This window comes from Diplotaxodon limnothrissa, linkage group LG15 (assembly GCF_057381915.1).
Source record: "Diplotaxodon limnothrissa isolate DT_005_m linkage group LG15, D_limnothrissa_male_GT1.1, whole genome shotgun sequence".
NCBI lineage: Eukaryota > Metazoa > Chordata > Actinopteri > Cichliformes > Cichlidae > Diplotaxodon > Diplotaxodon limnothrissa.
In genome coordinates this window covers 12,732,745-12,751,347 of record NC_140610.1, presented here as the reverse complement: position 1 = coordinate 12,751,347, position 18,603 = coordinate 12,732,745, and the positions used below count along the sequence as shown (strand labels likewise).

The window sequence follows — 18,603 nt, the reverse complement described above, 5'->3', positions numbered from 1 at the left end:
GCAGCGGGCAGTGAGAGTAAGCTTGCAGCATCTTTAGGGGGGGCAACAATCCAGCAGGACCTGTATGCTGCAGTATCAGCTGCCTCGTCCTGGTTAGATGCTGCTGAGAATCAGCTGCTCGCTGGTCCTGTGCTGCTCTCTGAGGACACAGAGACACAGCTCACACATTTGGAGGTAGGAGAAGACAAACAGCAATAAAGATGTTAAATAGTCTGACATATAAATCGCAGCAGGAGGAAAAGTACTAGCTGTTCTCGAGCATTAACAAAAAGCTTTTGTCTTACTTGAGTTCAAGGTTTTAATATAAAATAATACTAACTGAGTTTGGCTCCCCTGTATAGGGTTTGAATAAACAGCTGAAGGAGATGACCAGAGAAGTGAAAAATTGCAGAGATCTGCTGGGTGGTGGATTGGACAGGCTGTGTGGAGGTGAAGAGCGAGCTCTGATGGAAGACACGCTAGAGGGCCTGCAGGAGAGGATGGGCCTGCTGGACTCTGCATTGGAACAGCACTGTGACGCCATGAGGGACAGGCTGCAGGAACATTCAGCTTTCCAGGTGTTAAAGCTGAATAGTTTTACTGGAAACTTGGGTTGTGAAGCATCTTGTTGATGTTACAACATCATTGTTCTTATTCCCCGACTTTGTTTGTGTTATTTTTGCCAGAATGAACTGCGGTTGCTGTTCACAGCCCTGACTGAAAGCAAACACCAGTTGCTACATAAGATGGCCGGAACTGCAGACAGACCTGCATCCAAACAGATAGAGGTATGTATGCGCACCAGCAGCAAATACACAAGAATTAGATGCATATTTAAGATGCAGATTTAATATGCTAAAGGGAGTTTTTACAAACAGATTTTATAGTAAATATGTTGCATTTTCTACAGACATTATCAGAAGTGGAAGACAGCCTGAAGGAATTTGAGCAGAAAGTTACTGAGCTGAAGACGAAAGCAGAGGGACTCCAATCAGACTCATCATCCAATCAGGAGCTACTCAAACTACAAGTAATACTTTCATTCTGTTACACTGTGATCATAATGCTCCAGCACTGTAACAGGGACTGTGTCACATATTAATTTGTCTTTTTAGGATGCATACGAGGAGTTGGTGCTCATGGTGGGCTCCAGACGGAGTAGTTTGAACCATGGTTTGTCTCTGAAGGCTCAGTATGAAGCTGCACTGCACGACCTTAATGACCTGGTGGACACCGCTCAGGACAAGATGGCTGCTGACCAAAAGATGACAGTGGCTTCAGTCATAGAGGTTCAGATGTTACTAGACAAACACAAAGTAAGGAGGGGGCTTTGATTTTGTAACTTTTTAATTGGTTTTAGTTATCTTTTCTACTGTACAATCGGATTTAAAATGTTGTTTTTTTCTTTTTAATACAGGAGTTTTTCCAGGGTCTGGAATGCCATATGATACTCACCCAGACATTTTTCAGTAAAGTGTCTGGTTTGGTGTCTCAGAGGGAAAGTCAAACCCTGGAAGAGACCATGGCTTTAGCCCACAGTGTGCTCAAACAGGCCCATAGAAGAGGAGTGGAGCTGGAGGGGATTCTGGAGGTAGGAATAATAATGAGCTATTGGTTAAAAGTAACTGCAGTCTTATTCAGTTTAATCCCAAAGAGCAGTGGTTTGTGGTTTAGAAAATGAAAATAAATAGCATACACTTTCCTTTCGCTCTCACAGTCATGGAGCAGACTCGTGGAGGACTATCAGGCTCTGTGCAGACAGCTGGAGGCGGTGGAGTGTAGCATCCCCACTGTGGGTCTGGTAGAGGAAACGGAAGAGAGGCTAACCGAAAGGATCAGCCTCTACCAGGTGAATGTCTTTGCACACTTTACAGAAAGCTGTAGTCAGATATGCTTTTTTAAATAAACTGATTATTTATCTGTTCCATCCTCTTTCTTAAAGCGACTTAAAGCCAGCCTGACTGAGCACCAGCCCCAACTCTATCAGGTACTAGAGGAGGGCAAGAAGCTTTTTCTGTCTGTTGGTTGCTCAGACTTGGAGAACCAGCTGACACAGCTGGGAGAGCACTGGCTCTCCTCCACCACTAAGGTCAACAAGGAGCTGCACCGCCTTGATTCGACACTCAAACACTGGACCAGGTAAGGGTCTGTGGTTACAGTCCTCGCTCTTGGTCTCTCAGCAACCCTGTTTGTGACACTTAGAGCCTGAATGATGTTGAAAGTATCCTCTAAGTCTGTGTGTTTGTAAATCTCAGGTACCAGAGTGAGTCAGCAGAGCTGAGCCACTGGCTGCAGTCGGCCCTGGACAGACTGGAGTTCTGGACGACCCAGTCGGTGACCGTTCCTCAGGAGCTGGAGACTGTCAGAGACCACCTCTGTGCCTTCCTGGTTAGTTGTGGTTTTATTAGGGCTGTCAACATTAACTCAGGTCCTCCATCCTGACAGCAGTCAAACTGTTTAATACTAACACCCTGTTTAAAAATACATGCATATACATTATTATTCCCACTGTAATTTATGTACATATAAAAAAAATCTGTGCATTTTACTGTAAATAGTGACCATTTTTACATACTATAGTGTTTGGGGGGGGGGGTTTGTACACTATTTGTCTTATTTTTATTTTTCTGATGTATCTCTATTTTACTTTTTCTTCCCATCCCTTGTGCTGCTGTAAAAAGAATAATTAATAATGCTTATGTCTACATCAGCAGCAAAAATGTGTCACACACCTATTAATGACGTAAAGTTAACAAATGTGTGAAATCCAACTCCTGTTTTTCTCTTTCTTGTAGGAGTTTTCCAAAGAGGTGGACGCTAAGTCGTCTTTGCGCTCGTCAGTGCTGAGCACAGGTAACCAGCTTCTGAGACTAAAAAGGGTGGACACGGCTGGCCTGAGGACAGCGCTGGGCCAAGTCGACACTCAGTGGGCTGAGCTGCTGACTCGTATCCCTGTAGTACAAGAGAAGCTCCACCAGGTTTGAGAAAAGCAGCTGTTACAAAGTCAATATTTATCATAACTTTTTGGACATCTCTAACTTCTTTTCTTCTTTCTCTTTTCCTCAGCTGCAGATGGAGAAGTTAGCATCACGGCATGCCATCACAGAGCTGATGAGCTGGATCTCGCTCATGGAGAACATCATAGAGGAAGATCAGGACAAGATCATGGCAGCTGTGGGCTCAGCGGTGGTACAGGACTACTTGCAGAAGTATAAGGTACAAAGGTTTTCATGCCACCGGTCCTTGGATTGATATTTTTGCTCCCCATCATCTGTCTCATGATGCGTCTTCTTAATTTCACAGGGCTTTCGTATAGATCTGACGTGTAAGCAGCTGACTGTGGACTTTGTAAACCAGTCAGTGCTGCAGATCAGCAGTCAGGATGTGGAGGGAAAGCGCAGTGACAAAACGGACTTTGCTGAGAAGCTAGGAGCTATGAACAGAAGATGGCAGATACTGCAGGGGCTCATTGCGGAAAAGGTAGCCCTCAACGTGTACTTAAAAGCTGCTCTTCACCATTTTCGAGTCACTTAACCATTCCACAATGTTCTGTATTTTAGATTCAGCTTTTAGAAGGACTTGTGGAAGGTTGGTTGGAGCATGAAAATGGAGTTCAAGCACTGAAAACCTGGCTCACAGTACAGGAGGAGAAATTGAAGAAGAGACAGAGGATAGAGGATGTAGCATCGGTGCAGAGTGCACTCAAAGACTGTCAGGTAGGACCACACTCACGCAAAAATCTGTTTGTTTGGTTTTGTTTTTGTTCTTTAAATAATGAGCTTAAAATAAATAAAGTTGTTTTCACAGGAGTTGGAAGAATTAGTGAAGGAAAAAGAGAAGGATCTAGAGAAAGCGGAGGAACGAGGAAATGCTCTCATCCAGGATAAGAAAGGAGCAGCTTGCTGTGTTGTAAAGGAAACTCTTAAAGGACTAAACCAGTCCTGGGCTCATTTGGACCACATGGTGAGCTTCTCACATCTCTGATGTCACTTTTAGATGGTTTCTGAATTTTCCCACACTTACGTATTTCGTCTCCCACTTTTCCTATCAGATAAGTCAGATGAAAGTGAGCCTGCGGTCGGTGCTGGAGCAGTGGACGTTGTACCGGCGAGCTTCAGAGGAGATAAATGGCTACCTGATGGAGGGGCGTTATTCTGTGTCCAGGCTACGTCTCCTTAATGGGTCTCTGGAGGCCGTGCAGCAGCAGGTGGAGAGTCTAGAGGTGAGAAGTGCAGAAAATAAACCGCACGCTGTTATTTGTGGCTAGTTTTTATTCATTGTGGGTACCTGTGCCATTTAGAGCCTTCAGGAGGAGATGGATAAACAGGAAAGTAGTTTGAGGAAGTTTGGCTCCATAACTCACCAGCTGCTAACGGAGTGCCACCCGTCGGTGGCGGAAACGCTCAACAAAGCTCTCCGGGACGTCAACATCAGGTAACAAACAACTCATCTCTGAGTGACTTCAGTCTTAAATATCAACTATACCCTCAGTTGATTTCAGAATATAACACTTTTTAAAATTTTCTCCCTCAGGTGGAATCTTCTGCTAGAGCAGATCTCAGAGCAGCTAAGGACCAGTAAGTCCTTGCTCGGACTGTGGCAGTGCTACAGGTCACTGTACAGCCAGTGCGTGACTGCAGTCCACAAACAGGAAGAACGTGCTGATCGACTTCTGAGGAGCGCCACTGACAGGGAGATAACTGAAGACGAAAGCAGTGCCTGGATTAAGGACTGCAATGTAAGCAGAGATGAGACACTGGAGCACGACATGTTAAACATTCTCTTCTGTAGTTATCGTCCAATGCCTGAGCTTAGCATTAGGTTAATACTGCATCCACATATTCTGTGGCTTAGAATATATCAGAGGATTCCTCCTGCTATCCCTCAATCTCCTTTCTGAGGAATTTGGGAATAAGCTCCTAAACTGCTTGTCAGCTCACTGTGACGGCTCACAAAGCTTCTATCCGCACTGCAGAATACCACCCTGTCCTTTTGTCCGCTTGAATGTAGATTCATGACACAACTAACAAAAGCCTTTTCAAAGGAGACTGCAAAGGGAAAGACAGGCCCCTGATTTACACTACAGGGGTCTCCCCCGGTGTCATGCTGGGTTTGTAGGACCGTACTGGGGCATGTCTAGAGACACACAGTCTTAATACTGTAAGCCGACTGTTTTTATTTTTTACTGCGGATCACTGATGCAAACCACTGCCAGACAAAGTTAAGAATTCAGAGCTGCTTACACTCTGTTTAAGAGTTTCTTCACTTTTATTGCTCACTCAAACTTGTTGTAGTCAGTGGCAAATGATACTTTAGTTTCCAAAAATTCCAATCCTTACAAATACCACAAATAAAAACCCAACACATTACCAGTTTTGGTTATAAATTCTTGTATGCCTGATGTGTGTGCGCAGGCATTCAGTGATTCCTAGCTTCTTTCTCTCTCTTCCTGAAAATTATTCCTGAATTATTGCAGGATTGCCTTTGTGACCAAGACGCGGTGCAGCAGTCCCTCCAGCAGCTGCAAGCACTGGGAGAACAACTGAGGAGCCAAGTCGACTCCTCCTCTGCGGCATCCCTTCAGTCCGACCATTTGTCGCTCACTCATCGCCTAGCAGCACTAGAGCACGCCCTGCACAGGCAACAGGATGTATTGCAGGTAGGGTTGTGGGAACTAGAAGAAAAAAGACACCTTAAAGAAAGGTATGCGATTGGTAATCCATTGAGTTTGTATTTACACGGTATCACCTGTCTGTCTCTAGTGTGGATCTGTGACGTGTGGGGTTTTCAGAGAGCAGCTAGACAAGCTGATCTGCATGGCTGAGGAGGCTGAGGAAGTGTTGAAGGATTCGGACCCAGTGGGTTCACCCGACCTTAATGTGGTCCAGACGCGTATAGAAAAACTCAAGGTATTAAGAATGGTCCACATTAGAAGATTTGTTTTTAATGTGTTATTTAACATTATATTTTTATGTGTCACGTGTCCTCTAACTTACATAATACTTTTCCAGGGTCACCTGTTGAAGCTGAGCAGTCTATCTCCAGACTTGGAACGTGTTAATGAGATGGTGTACAGAATACCAGTCAGTGACAGAGACATTAAACGGCTTCAAAGTCTCAACAGAGCCTGGGCCACTCACTCTGCTCACCTCACCGAGAGGTTCAGGTACCAAAAATCCCCCTTTGGTTGCCTCAGGAAGGGACTCCAATTTAAACCTCTGCCAAATCAAACTACCTGCTGTGGGGGATCCTTTTTTATACAGTACAACTTCAGTGGGAAACCCCTAACATGGCTGAGCTCATCAGTGTCTTACTGAAAGCATTTTGGCATTTGTCTTTTTAGGTTCATGCTTCTTTGATATGAACTCTGATACATACAAAATATTTGCCACTGGGCATAAAATACAAGGGGTCAGAACTTCATTCTTACAGCATGGCAGACGGATACAAGTGTGCTAGAGTGTTTTTTCTCATGTTATTGCATTCTGGGCATTCTGAGACATGTGACACGTGCATGCTGTTTAAAGTGATCTGTAAATGTAGAACCAACCTGATGAGTTTGCTCTCAAAAGTGACCAGAGCGAGCATTTAGACATGACGCCAACCAGTTCAAACAAAGTCATATTATCGAAAGGAGTGCATGTTTGAAGGGGACGTAACAAACATGGGCGAAGTCTTTTTATTCAGACTGTTGAACTTGAGATGTTTATACTGTCTGACTTCACAGTTAGTCATTTATTAAGTGTTTATTTAAGTCTTTAACTAGTCACTTAGTCATTATTAAATAAGTGGCTGACCTGGAAAACATCTGAAATCCATAATAATGTTGATTCATGGAACAAAAGGTCCCAAAAGTCATACACTTTTAATAAAGAAGCTGATAAAAAGGAAACGATGCTACACTGACACTGATAGAGATGTGTCCTTCACTTATGCTAGATTACAACCTGCCATATCATAAAAAATCAATAGAAAACTGTAAATGTTTGATGAATTTAATAGTAGAAACATGCAGAGTTGTGACTACACAGTGCTATAGTGATCTTCTTTGTGGTGATGTAAATGTCTCTAATGAGGGCTCTATTCGTCTCCAGTAAACTGCAGTCGGTGTTGCTCCAGCAGCAGAGTTTCCTTGAGAAGTGTGAGGCCTGGATGGATTTCCTGACTCAGACTGAGAAGAAGCTAGGTGCTGAGATCTCAGGCAACTACCAGAGTCTGCTGGAGCAACAGAGAGACCATGAGGTCAGTGGTTGTCTGTATATATCAGCTTATTTGTGTTACATTAAAGGATTGCTGCTATGCTGTTTAGTGTTTTCTTTGATTGCGTGCAGTGTTTTATTGATTCATATGTGTGCATGTGCAGTTGTTCCAGGCAGAAATGTTCAGCAGACAGCAGATTCTTTACTCCATCATAAGTGACGGGCATCGTTTGTTGGACCAAGGACAAGTTGATAAGAGGTAAAAGCACGCAGACAATTGCTAAATCTCTTTAGGAGTTTCAGGGAAATTAAGGCCAGAGGGACGCTAACACGCTTTTCTTTCTCTTGCCATGCTAACAGTTACGACTTCAGTGTAAAATTGGCTTTGCTGAGCAATCAGTGGCAAGGTGTGGTGAGGCGGGCACAACAGCGGCGAGGCATCATCGATAGTCTGGTTCGGCAGTGGCAGAACTACCGGGAGATGGCAGAGAAGCTGCTCCGATGGCTACAGGAAGTGACCCGTGATCCAGATGTGCATCAGCCAGGAGAACCAGTGGCTCTGCAGCAGGCCAGAAACCTGCTAGATCAGATACAGGTAAGCTTCAGCAAGACATTTACAGCCTCATTACTTAAATCTTCTCTTTTGCTTTTTATACTAACTTTGTACTGATATTTTAAAATTTTCTTTTGAAATCTGTAAAAAAAAAAAAAAAGACTGTAAAAACAAACTTTATAGCCTGAGCCTTTCACTCTTCAAACTGCAAAACTTAATTGAGCACTAAATTAACCTAAAAACATCAAAATCCTGATCTGATAACAAAACTCTCTGCCTCATGTCTGCTCCTTCAGCTGAGGGAGCGAGTGCTTCAGCGGCAGCAAGGAGGCTACATCCTCACCGTAGAGGCCGGCAGGAGTCTGCTGCTGTCAGCGGACGCCAAGGCGGAGTCCACACTGCAGACTGAGCTGATGGAGATTCAGGAGAGGTGGAGGCATGCCCACCATCGCCTGGACCAGCAGAGGAGGCAGCTGCAGGGCTTACTGAAGGTCAGACGCCAGCTTCGAGAATAACTAATCTTCATAAAGTATACTTTTCTTTTCCTGCTCTCGTGATTGCTAGCACCATCTGGTTCATGTTTTCCTGAGTGTTATTGTTACAGTGATTTTACAGCAGTTAGTTTTTTACAACGTCAAGTCTTTCTTGTACGTAGGCTAAGCCATGTTTCCCACATACTGCAGTGTAGAAAGGTGCTGTGAAGGGTGCTGAAGGGCATTGGCCCGTCTGAGCCTTTATTGAGCATGCCCAGTTGTACATATAGGACAGTGGAGCCAGGTTGTCACATTAATTATGCAGCGTTGCACCTTAAGGCCTGAAAAGAAGCGAAGTGCAGAGATGGAGCACTCTTCTGTCCTTATATAAATAGCTGAGCCTCTCTGCTCACACACTCAGGCTCAAGCACCACAAAATGGCACCAAGATTTAAAAAAAAAAAAGTGCCAGCCCAGGGCAAACACAGACACACACATACAGGCACGCACACAGACTGCAGACACTGCAGTGAGCTGTAATGATTTGAACCCAGCGAGGTGGATTTTAGAAGCTGTGATAGTGCCCTGTTTAAAACGGGACTAAGTGACGCAGTTTAAAGACACATCCGGGGTTTTGGCTCTTTCATTGAAGGTCTTCGTCATACACTCTTTCCCCTGTGATCTGTGTTGTCTTCCCTGGTTTGCTCTTAATCAGCTGCTGTAGCATTTCTAGTCTTGTTTTGGCTCTTCTCTTACTGTGACTCTTGCTTCAGGTATGCTGCCTTTCTCCACTGCTTACCAAATACTGTAATGTTTTATCCTAAACTGGACTGCTGTTTAGTCTCTAAAAATAGCTGTAATCCACGTCCTCTGGAGCAGAACCTCCCTGTTTTTTGTTAGAGAGCTGTTTATGCTGTATCACTCGAGCTGCTACTTGAGAGCTTCAGAGCTAAGTTGGCCATTTGTAAGTGATGGGGTCTGACTTCAGCCTTGTGATGTGTGTCCTTGTTAGTCTGTAATTGTGTATTCTGCATTTTACTGCTTGCGATGCCATTGCTATGGCTGCAAGAAGAACACACAGCAACTTCCCTGCAAATGGGAAGGTCTGCAGTTGGTGTGTGTGTGTTATGTGTGTGTCGGGGGGGGGGTGTTTTCTGCTCTAATTCTTACTGTGCGTGTGCTTGCATAGAACTGGGAGCGATGTGAGAAGGGCATAGATGTGTCTTTGGAGAAGCTGAGGGCCTTCAAGAGAAAGCTGTCTGTGCCTCTGCCTGACCACCATGAGGAGCTGCACTCAGAGCAAATCAGATGCAAGGTGAGGAGAATATGATACTTTCTCTCTTTCTCGCACACACATACACACTCTTTTAAATATTCTTCATTTTTCTGTTTTAGCTTAATGCTTTACTGAAAGTGTTGATATGTAGATTCTCTCCACTCTCCATCCTACTGGCTGTTTCTCATCAGTCACATCCCCCCTCTCTCTCTCTGTCTAAACATTCACACATCAACAAACTCGGGCATGTCCTCTCGTTACCTCTTTAATCTATCTGCGGGGATAAACGGACAAACAGACGGAGCAGGAACAAAAAAAAGAAAAAAGAAACAGAAAAAACGCCCTTTTCTATCAGTCTGCTGTCTGATTGCGTGACCTTGTGTGCAGTAGTCAGGGTAGCTTTATTTTCCTTTGACATGTCATTTACGAAACTTTTTTTTGTTTTGTTTTGTTGTTGTTTTTAAGTGACCCTTTATCAATTTAAATACTTTTTTAATTTGACCCAGGCCCTATCTTTCTTTTTTTTTCTTTTTTCTTTTACTTCATCTCCACCCAATAGTGTATGCAGTCATGTTTCATGCATCACACGTCCTCGGCTGCTCCTCGGGGGAGGAGGTGGAGGAGGAGGAGGACCGTGTGAGTAGCTGCACATAGAATCAGCTGAGGAGAAAGGGGGTGGGGAAAGAGAACGGGAGAGAGAGAGAGAGAGGGTGCGTGCGCATGAGACAGAGAGAGAGCATCCCTGTGTGTGTGTGTGTGTGTGCGTGCTTCCTTTTTGTGTGTGTGTGAGTTGCGTAATGGAGACATGCTCTGGGTCTGCAAATGATTACAGTACAGCAAAACCGTCACAATGACGGAGGAGGAGATGCAAGGTTGGATGCCTCTGTTACCTTATCTGCTATTAGCCTTGAATGTAGCTGTTTTTTGCATTGAATATAATGCGCTGCTGTTATTTTAGGGATTTACAGTAAACCAATGTCGAATCATAGCATTTGGCACCGCGCCTTCCTCTAACATTCATTGTCACTTTGCTGTTTTGCATTTTCTTAGTGTTTCGGGGGATGCAGGTGCTGCAGCTCAGCTTCAGCAGGCATGCTCTGTGGTTTTTCCTGCTTTAATCAACCCTCTCGACATGCTCTCTCCTGTCTTTGCATTTGAACGTGGGGACTGCTTGCCTTGCTTCTTTTTTCCTACTTAATTTCTCGTTGTCATGGATGCAGGAGCTGGAGAGCAGCGTGGAGGGCTGGACCGATGACCTTACTTCCTTATTCCTGCTGAGAGACTCTTTGGAGGGCGTGGTGAGTGCTGATGACATCACAGTTCTACAAGAACGCCTCCAGCTGCTACAGCGCCAGTGGGAGGAGGTCTGCCACCAGGTACATCCACGCAAACACACACATTGTTGTGTCTGCCATTTTTTTGTGTCTTTTTTTTTTAAGGACTTTGCTCCAGTCTGGTTTCTGTTTTTAAAATCCTATTAATTTCTATTTAATTCATCTTCCACCAGTTATATTCTTTCTCTTGATATGCTCACTTTTGATACTGCTTTTGTCACATATTCTCACTCTCACCCCTTCTCTTGTCCCTGTCTCCACCCGTGTCCCCTCAGCTTTCCCTGCGCAGGCAGCAGGTGAGCGAGAAGTTGAATGAGTGGGCTGTGTTCAATGAGAAGAATAAGGAACTGTGTGAGTGGCTCACACAGATGGAGAGCAAAGTCTCTCAGAATGGGGACATCAGTATCGATGAGATGATTGAAAAGCTGCGCAAGGTAATTTCAAAACAGTCTAATGCACTTGTAAAGAAACTACTAAAGAGTATGCTTTGATACAGAAGTATCGAGTACAGACAAATGAAAGAGTTGAGTCTGGCTTGTTTTGAAGTCTGAAAATGGCCAGTCTTGACTTACTAAAATACAGCTAAACTACAGCACTGAACCGCTGTAGTCCTCACTGTGTTAACCTCATGTATGTTTGCACACCAGGACTACCAGGAGGAGATCAGTGTCGCTCAGGAGAACAAGCAGCAGCTGCAGGTTATGGGTGAGCGTCTGGCCAGGGCCAGCCAAGACAGCAAGGCGACGGAAATCCAGCACAAACTCAACAAAGTCAGCGAGCGCTGGCAACACCTGCTGGATCTCATTGCAGCCAGGTGGGTGTACGAGACTTGAAAGGAAGGGTCCATGTCCAAATCACAAAGTTAAATAGTAAAGGTTTCCCAAGCTGTCTTAAAGTTTGAACAGTTTTCAGTGTCAGGACAATACCAGGACATTATGTTGAATTAAATGTTTTTTAATGCTGATAAGAAGCAGGCCGGATTTACTAAATGGGGCAAACTAGCATGTGAGTACAGTCCCTAAATAGCACCCATAGGTGTGGTTAGTTTTATTGGTGATTTATAGAAGTTGTGCTGTTGTCATTTCAATATCAATTGCAAAAAAAGACATGCTTTTTTTTTTTTAAATATCAGTGCAATTAGTAAATTGCAAAAGTGTTACAAATGTTAGTAAATCAGTTTGCATGATTTATATGTTCTCCTTCCTATATTTTGCCCCTAAAGAAAGGAAGTCCTAAAAATACATGCAACAGGATCAGTTCCCATTGCTTTCACTCAAGCTTGTCATGTTTTTTTTGTGTAAATACCAAAAGTACAGTTTTTATGCCAAAACCCAGTTTAATGCTGTGGTAAATCTGGCCCCTAGTGGGAACAAGGAGGTACTAGTTGAACTGGAGCCTGTGGGGAATTAATTTTCCCACAGTGCTGCTGAGGAATTTCCTTACCAGCATCAGTGGGGCATTCATTTAGTGAAGCTAAGAGAGAGGTCACATTCCTCATCACTCCTCCACTATGTTTCAGTGCTGATATGAAAGGTACTAAAAAATGCACGCTGAAACTAGAACTGTAAGCAACGTAGGATTAGTGAATTGAAAGTGACCTGGCCCAAACTTTGCCTCTAGCTGCCCCGGTCTGCTGTCTTCCGGCAGTTCCCCTCTGGGACTGTACTGGGGGAGGGAGGAAAAGGAGAACTCTTTCTAACCTCACACAGACAGCTGCAGACTCTTTGTTTCTTATATCCTTCCTTTGCTAAAACAAAACACGAAGAGTGACCTTGTTCCTCTCACAGACTGAGCAGAATGTGTTGTAAGTTAACATTTTCATAGTCTTTGGATTTTGTCTTTTCAGTGGAAGCCATGTTTTATTACTATTGTCCTATTGTCCATCGAGTTGCGTGTACAAGCGCAAAGTTTACAGTCCTTACTGCCGTTCACACTCCCTCTGTGTGTCTGATATTCCAGCACAGTCCAGCTCTGCAGCACATGCCTCTGACTATAAGTCTCTTTTTAGAAACAGCAGCACTTGTCACTCCACTCGCACTTGAGCACACACACACATATCTGTTGGAGCTTCTCTTTTTTTAACCTTGGAGAGCAACAGTTGATAAGTCACAGTTGTGCCACCCTGCCACTACCTGCTGGCCCTCCCACTCTGTACACACAGAGTTGAGAGAAAGTCCCATGTGCTGCTCAGAGACGAAACAGAGCGTTTGGACTGACACTTCCTAAGGTTAAGATTGTCTTTAGGAATCCCGCACCCCCATGGTTTTGGATTTGGGTACGGATAATATGGAAGGATGCACGAGCGAGGAGGATTTGCTGGATTGCGACTGCGATGTCAGCAGGCAGGATGACCTTAAGAATTTATATTGCAATTTATATTTTATATTTATATTTTTTTTCAAAAATGTTGTTTTCTCTTGTAAATCATATGCATTATGTTGCATTTTTGACATACTCCTGCTACCGTTTGTAGAAGTGCATATAAATAATATTTTAATTAGGTCATTAGTGCCTAATATAGAGGTTTTTGTTGCCCCAAGTATTTTAGCTTCATGAGTGCACATCTGGTTTAATTTGTGCTAATAATATTTTTTAAGTCTTAGCTACTTGGTATTTTTCAGGAGGAGGCTAAAAACAAAAAGACAGTTGTGTGTTGGTGTTCATGTGAGAGCAGCATCATTTGTTGGCTCACATCTTATCTGGGCCGAATGGAAGCAGTGAAGCTGTGCAAACACATACAAAAAGCAAGTTAAACAAATGTTTACCTATTTGAATTATTTGCAGTCTGTCATTGATGAGGGTTACTTGTAAAGCTCTTCACTTTATTTCCCTGTGATGTAAAAAGTCAAGCTGTTTTATCCTATAGTATTTCAAGTGTGACGGTAGGTTTAGGAAGTGGAGATGTGGTGTGCAACTGATATCATGCAGCACCCCATGCAAAGCAAAATCCAGCTGCAGGTTGCATACCCCAGTGCAGCCAGTCGTGTAATGATGGACTTTATATGAGGTGGAGGAGACTTGCTAAATGCATCTATTTTTAGAACATTATGGGCCTCGGTATGTTTATGCAACAAAGAGCGGCCGCTCGTTCTTACTGCGTCCGTGTGGTGACATACAGACAGGGTTGCATTGCTTTGCAGGGCGAGGTGCTGAATGTTGCACTTGCTGAACAAAACTTGTAGTTGGATGCCACCTAATATACAGCACTAGATTGCAGGGGTCAGTGTTTGAAAATGTCTGGAACTTACAGATCCAAAATGGTCCCCAGCTGTCATATGGGCTTCGAATCTGCTCACATGTGAAATAACACTCGATTTAGTCTATTATGCTAAGGTTGGTTAGTTCCTTCTTTAAAGCCTGCTTGTGTAATTTACCACCATATTCCTTTATATTTAGTTTTTTTAAATTATTTATATTATATGCTGTCACCCACCTGAGCAAACCGTTAGATTTCCCTTATTTACAGTTTACAGTCGTACCAGTACTGACACTGACTTCTTCTCTGACTTTGTTCCAGGGTGAAGAAGCTGAGGGAAACCCTGGTGGCGGTACAGCAGTTGGATAAAAACATGAGCAGCCTTCGGTCATGGCTCGCTCACATTGAGACCGAGCTGTCCAAGCCCATCGTCTACACCACCTGTGATGACCAGGAGATTCAGAGGAAGCTCAACCAACAGCAGGTGGGAACCAGACACACACGCGTAAATTTTACTAGGCTAATTTACTGATGTGTTCACGGGCCTTTTAGGTAATAAAAAAAACAGAATAAAGAAAACAAGTGCTCATCCTTTGTTTGAATTTACAGAACTTGGCCAGCATGTGGTAGGCATTGGTCATCCAAACCTACAGTGCAATGCTCAGATGTATAAGCACCTTTGCAAACACATAGAAGCAGATATGTATAATGTGTGTCTTTTTCTGCAAAGACTTAATTATAGCAGGACCGTATGACTCAAAGCAAGTTGGTGGAAAATGACACAGAAGCACATGAGGAAATCAAAGCATGACTCTAGCTGTTTGTTTACGTTCAGTGCTCTGTAGGTGTCAATAGACTTCCTCCTGCCAAGACGCTTCTCTAAATCTGGTCTGGATTCTGGGACCCCACTAACCTTGTTCCTCTTCCAGAGACGTACTTATCTTACACATGGATTTACTGTAGTTTGCCTGGAGGGCTGATTCTTATCTGAATGAATTTATGGTGCCAGAGGAGCTTGCTTTCTCTCAGAAAACTTTATGAGATGGGTCCTGAAAATCAAGTAATTATTCTGAATGTTCTCCAGGAGCTGCAAAGGGACATAGAGAAACACAGCACAGGCGTGGCGTCGGTGCTGAACCTGTGCGAAGTCCTGCTGCACGACTGCGATGCTTGCTCGACTGAGACTGAGTGCGACTCCATCCAGCAGGCCACCAGAGGGCTGGACCGACGCTGGAGGAACATCTGCGCCATGTCCATGGAGAGGAGGCTCAAGTCAGTGCATCTTCTGCCTAATTTGCAACAAGATTCTGCACTGGTGTTGAAATTCAAACAAATCCTCAATCAGCTTCAGAATCATGACAATTTGCTATCACCTCTGATACAAGTAATACAGTGACAAATATTGATTTCAGAACATTTAGTGAGCTCGTTCAACCTCCCTCATACTGTAACTTGTTTCTCTGCAGGATTGAAGAAACTTGGAGGTTGTGGCAGAAGTTCCTGGATGATTACAGCAGGTTTGAGGATTGGCTCAAGACTTCAGAAAAAACAGCAGCCCTGCCTAATTCCTCTGGAGTTCTCTATACCGTCGCTAAAGAGGAGCTCAAGAAGTTTGAGGTTTGCATATTTAACATTTATTCACACAACAAAGAGTAAAGGTCAGCCTCGGCTGCACAAGTTGCATGTGTTTATACAGTTAAAATACAGTGATAGATGTGAGAAGATCGAGACAGAAGTAAGAAGAGTGTCACATTGCAGAAACTCGTTTGCTCTGGTCTGCTCAGCTGCTGCTGTCTGTCACTGTGCACGTGCACATTCCTGCTAGCTGACTCGCCTGAGCCTTCGCCAACTGTCCTACTTGTGGCTGAACAGAGAATTCATTGTAGTAGAATTGTAAAATTTTAGGATTTTAATTAGATTTGACATGTAAGAGCCTAATTAGACATAATTTCACATTTTTTAAGGATTTTGATTCAAAGTTTATTTTTGAATCAAGTCTTTAGCCGACTGCAGCGACTTTCACTTTTCAGAGTTGTTATTTTCGATATATCATCTGAACTTAAACCATATATAACCATTATAACCATCTGTAATCTTTGTGTATTTGTGTAGTGTAATATATATCCGTTTTCCTCTGGACTTATGTGTGTTGCAGGCTTTCCAGCGTCAGGTGCAGGAGTTCCTGACCCAGCTAGAGCTCATCAACAAGCAGTATCGTCGTCTGGCCCGGGAAAACCGCACAGACTCCTCCTGCCGTCTCAGGGAAATGGTCCACGATGGGAACAGGCGATGGGACAACCTGCAGAAGAGGGTGGCTGCAGTCATACGCAGGCTAAAGGTAGCTTTCTTTGAGGACAGTGAGATTTTTGAAATCACCCTTGCCATTGAGCTTATTTCTTTTCTTTCTCTGGGCACTGGCTTTATTGAAAACAAATATCCAAAATCTGAAATCATAAAGCATGGCTGTTGGTCTGTCACAGCACTTCATCAGCCAGAGGGAGGAGTTTGAGACTGCACGTGACAGCATCCTGGTGTGGCTGACTGAGATGGACCTACAGCTCACCAACATAGAGCACTTCTCCGAGTGTGATGTACAGGCCAAAATCAAACAGCTCAGGGTAAGACGATTTTTTGAGTGCATGGCAGCATACTATTGTCTTTTCTCTCTTGTTTGATGAAATCACAATACTTGAGAACTGCTTTTGACAGGTCTAGTTAATTTTGGGTAAATTAAAAAAAAAACAAAACGTGTTTCTCAACAGGCGTTTCAGCAGGAGATCTACCTGAACACGGGGAAGATCGAGCTGGTGTTCAGGCAGGGTGATGCTCTGATTGAGAAGAGTGAACCTCTGGATGCAGCTGTCATCGAGGAGGAGCTGGAGGAGCTGCAAAGATACTGTCAGGAGGTCTTCGGACGAGTGGACAGATACTACAAGAAACTCACACGACTCCCTGTAAGTAAAAATAAGAAAACTAGCCTGCCGAATTTCTGAATATCATCTAACGACAATATTTAGGAGCAGGTTAAGAATTTTCTACCCCACATGCAGAAAGCTTTCAGGGCAGATTTGAGTCAAAGGGTACGCGGCAAACAGTCTGAATGAAAGTGCAAGCAGATGTGTTTTTGTGAAGCAAATTCTGATTAATGTGAAAAACATGTCCTATTGAAATGTCAGAAATGAAGCATGAACTCTCATTGCAGTGGCAACTTCCTTTGTTTTTAGTTTTCTTGTATTTACAAGTTGCACTTCTGCTTATTTCCAGGACCTGAAGATGTTAAAATAAACACATCTTCACACTCCTGACATGGTGTAAACATGCCGGACAAAGACACTGAGCATGATTATTAGGATGTCAACATTTCAATACACATGCTCACCTACCTAGTCCTTAGAAACTGCACTCTGTCATGTTTTAGTTTGAAATTGCAACATTAACTATATCTCTCGTCTCGCCTGTCTCACTCAGCTTGCAGACGATGAGCTCGACGGTTCAGACAGAGAGCTGGACATGGAGGATGGAGGAGACCTCTCTGAAATGCAGTGGAGCGACTCCTCTTTGCCCCGGACATCAGCGCGTCCAGCCTCGGGCACTGTGGCTCTCGTCCGGGCCGACCGCTCAGGCAGAGACACCCCGGCCAGCGTGGACTCCATCCCGTTAGAGTGGGACCACGACTACGATCTGAGCAGAGGCCTGGAGAGCCCCTCAGGACGAGGCAATGGGGAAAGAAGCCAAGGGCAAGAGGACGAGGATGAGTATATGAGGACGGCTGCCACAGCACTATCAGGTTGGTCTGATGGATGATTAGCTTGATTTAACATTTCCCAGAAATAAACAGTTTTGATGGACTTGCTTAAGTACATATATACACATATACACATATACATATAATAGGATAGGATAGGACTTTAATAGAATAAATAGTTTAAAGTTTTGCAGTAACAGCATGGATGACATCACACATTTGCCCTGTCAGCAGAGGGGTGGATGTGAAAAATTAATAAAGATTCAATTATGTCAATTAAATTCAGTGTAATAAAAATAAATAAATATCTAGAAAGTACCATGTTTTGTTTTTTTTTACAGCAGAGCAGCTTAACATGTGACATTTGTCTGCAGGCAAGAACACAACCTATAATATTTTTTATAAATAAGAAAAGCACAAAATGAGCTCACACGTAAACACTTGTCATTGGAATCACTACAAATTCATTGTTAAATAGTTAAAGACTTAATTCAATCGAAGACAGAGATCCCTCAGAGTCGTGTGTGCATTGTAAGTAGTGTCTGTTGTATGTCTCTTCCCAGATGTAGTTATCCCAGAGAGCCCAGAGGCCTATATAAAACTGACAGAGAAAACACTGAAATCATCCTCTGGTAGGAAACAGCACGAGTTAGAAGCGCATGCCGTCAACTAAATCACGTTTGTTTTTGTTTTTTAAACAGGCTGGATGTCCAACCATCTAGATAAATCTTTGTATAGTTGCATGCAGGCATGAGTTTTCACTCACTGAATAACCACCGCATTTTTAGTAGTGTGCGTCCACATTTGTGTCACATCTAATATCATAAAACTGAGCTCTTGTTTGCGATG

At 43.6% G+C, this 18,603-nt stretch overlaps 1 protein-coding gene across 2 annotated transcripts in view; it reads left to right on the top strand.

Moving 5' to 3' along the window:
• Positions 1-18,603, top strand: part of syne1a (spectrin repeat containing, nuclear envelope 1a) — a 122,563-nt gene that overhangs the window by 97,345 nt on the left and 6,615 nt on the right. For both annotated transcript variants that reach the window (XM_085373385.1, XM_085373384.1), the window contains 36 exons: positions 1-174; positions 342-557; positions 666-767; positions 890-1,009; positions 1,095-1,295; positions 1,397-1,570; positions 1,697-1,828; positions 1,922-2,118; positions 2,235-2,367; positions 2,775-2,957; positions 3,046-3,195; positions 3,283-3,459; positions 3,540-3,695; positions 3,787-3,942; positions 4,031-4,201; positions 4,280-4,413; positions 4,513-4,717; positions 5,456-5,638; positions 5,742-5,888; positions 5,991-6,145; positions 7,074-7,221; positions 7,343-7,437; positions 7,539-7,773; positions 8,028-8,222; positions 9,393-9,518; positions 10,700-10,855; positions 11,089-11,247; positions 11,461-11,627; positions 14,331-14,493; positions 15,094-15,281; positions 15,476-15,626; positions 16,165-16,347; positions 16,490-16,627; positions 16,772-16,963; positions 17,478-17,796; positions 18,318-18,386. In XM_085373385.1, coding sequence (XP_085229511.1) covers positions 1-174; positions 342-557; positions 666-767; positions 890-1,009; positions 1,095-1,295; positions 1,397-1,570; positions 1,697-1,828; positions 1,922-2,118; positions 2,235-2,367; positions 2,775-2,957; positions 3,046-3,195; positions 3,283-3,459; positions 3,540-3,695; positions 3,787-3,942; positions 4,031-4,201; positions 4,280-4,413; positions 4,513-4,717; positions 5,456-5,638; positions 5,742-5,888; positions 5,991-6,145; positions 7,074-7,221; positions 7,343-7,437; positions 7,539-7,773; positions 8,028-8,222; positions 9,393-9,518; positions 10,700-10,855; positions 11,089-11,247; positions 11,461-11,627; positions 14,331-14,493; positions 15,094-15,281; positions 15,476-15,626; positions 16,165-16,347; positions 16,490-16,627; positions 16,772-16,963; positions 17,478-17,796; positions 18,318-18,386 — 5,950 coding nt within the window. The remainder of the gene's footprint in view (positions 175-341; positions 558-665; positions 768-889; positions 1,010-1,094; positions 1,296-1,396; positions 1,571-1,696; positions 1,829-1,921; positions 2,119-2,234; positions 2,368-2,774; positions 2,958-3,045; positions 3,196-3,282; positions 3,460-3,539; positions 3,696-3,786; positions 3,943-4,030; positions 4,202-4,279; positions 4,414-4,512; positions 4,718-5,455; positions 5,639-5,741; positions 5,889-5,990; positions 6,146-7,073; positions 7,222-7,342; positions 7,438-7,538; positions 7,774-8,027; positions 8,223-9,392; positions 9,519-10,699; positions 10,856-11,088; positions 11,248-11,460; positions 11,628-14,330; positions 14,494-15,093; positions 15,282-15,475; positions 15,627-16,164; positions 16,348-16,489; positions 16,628-16,771; positions 16,964-17,477; positions 17,797-18,317; positions 18,387-18,603) is intronic.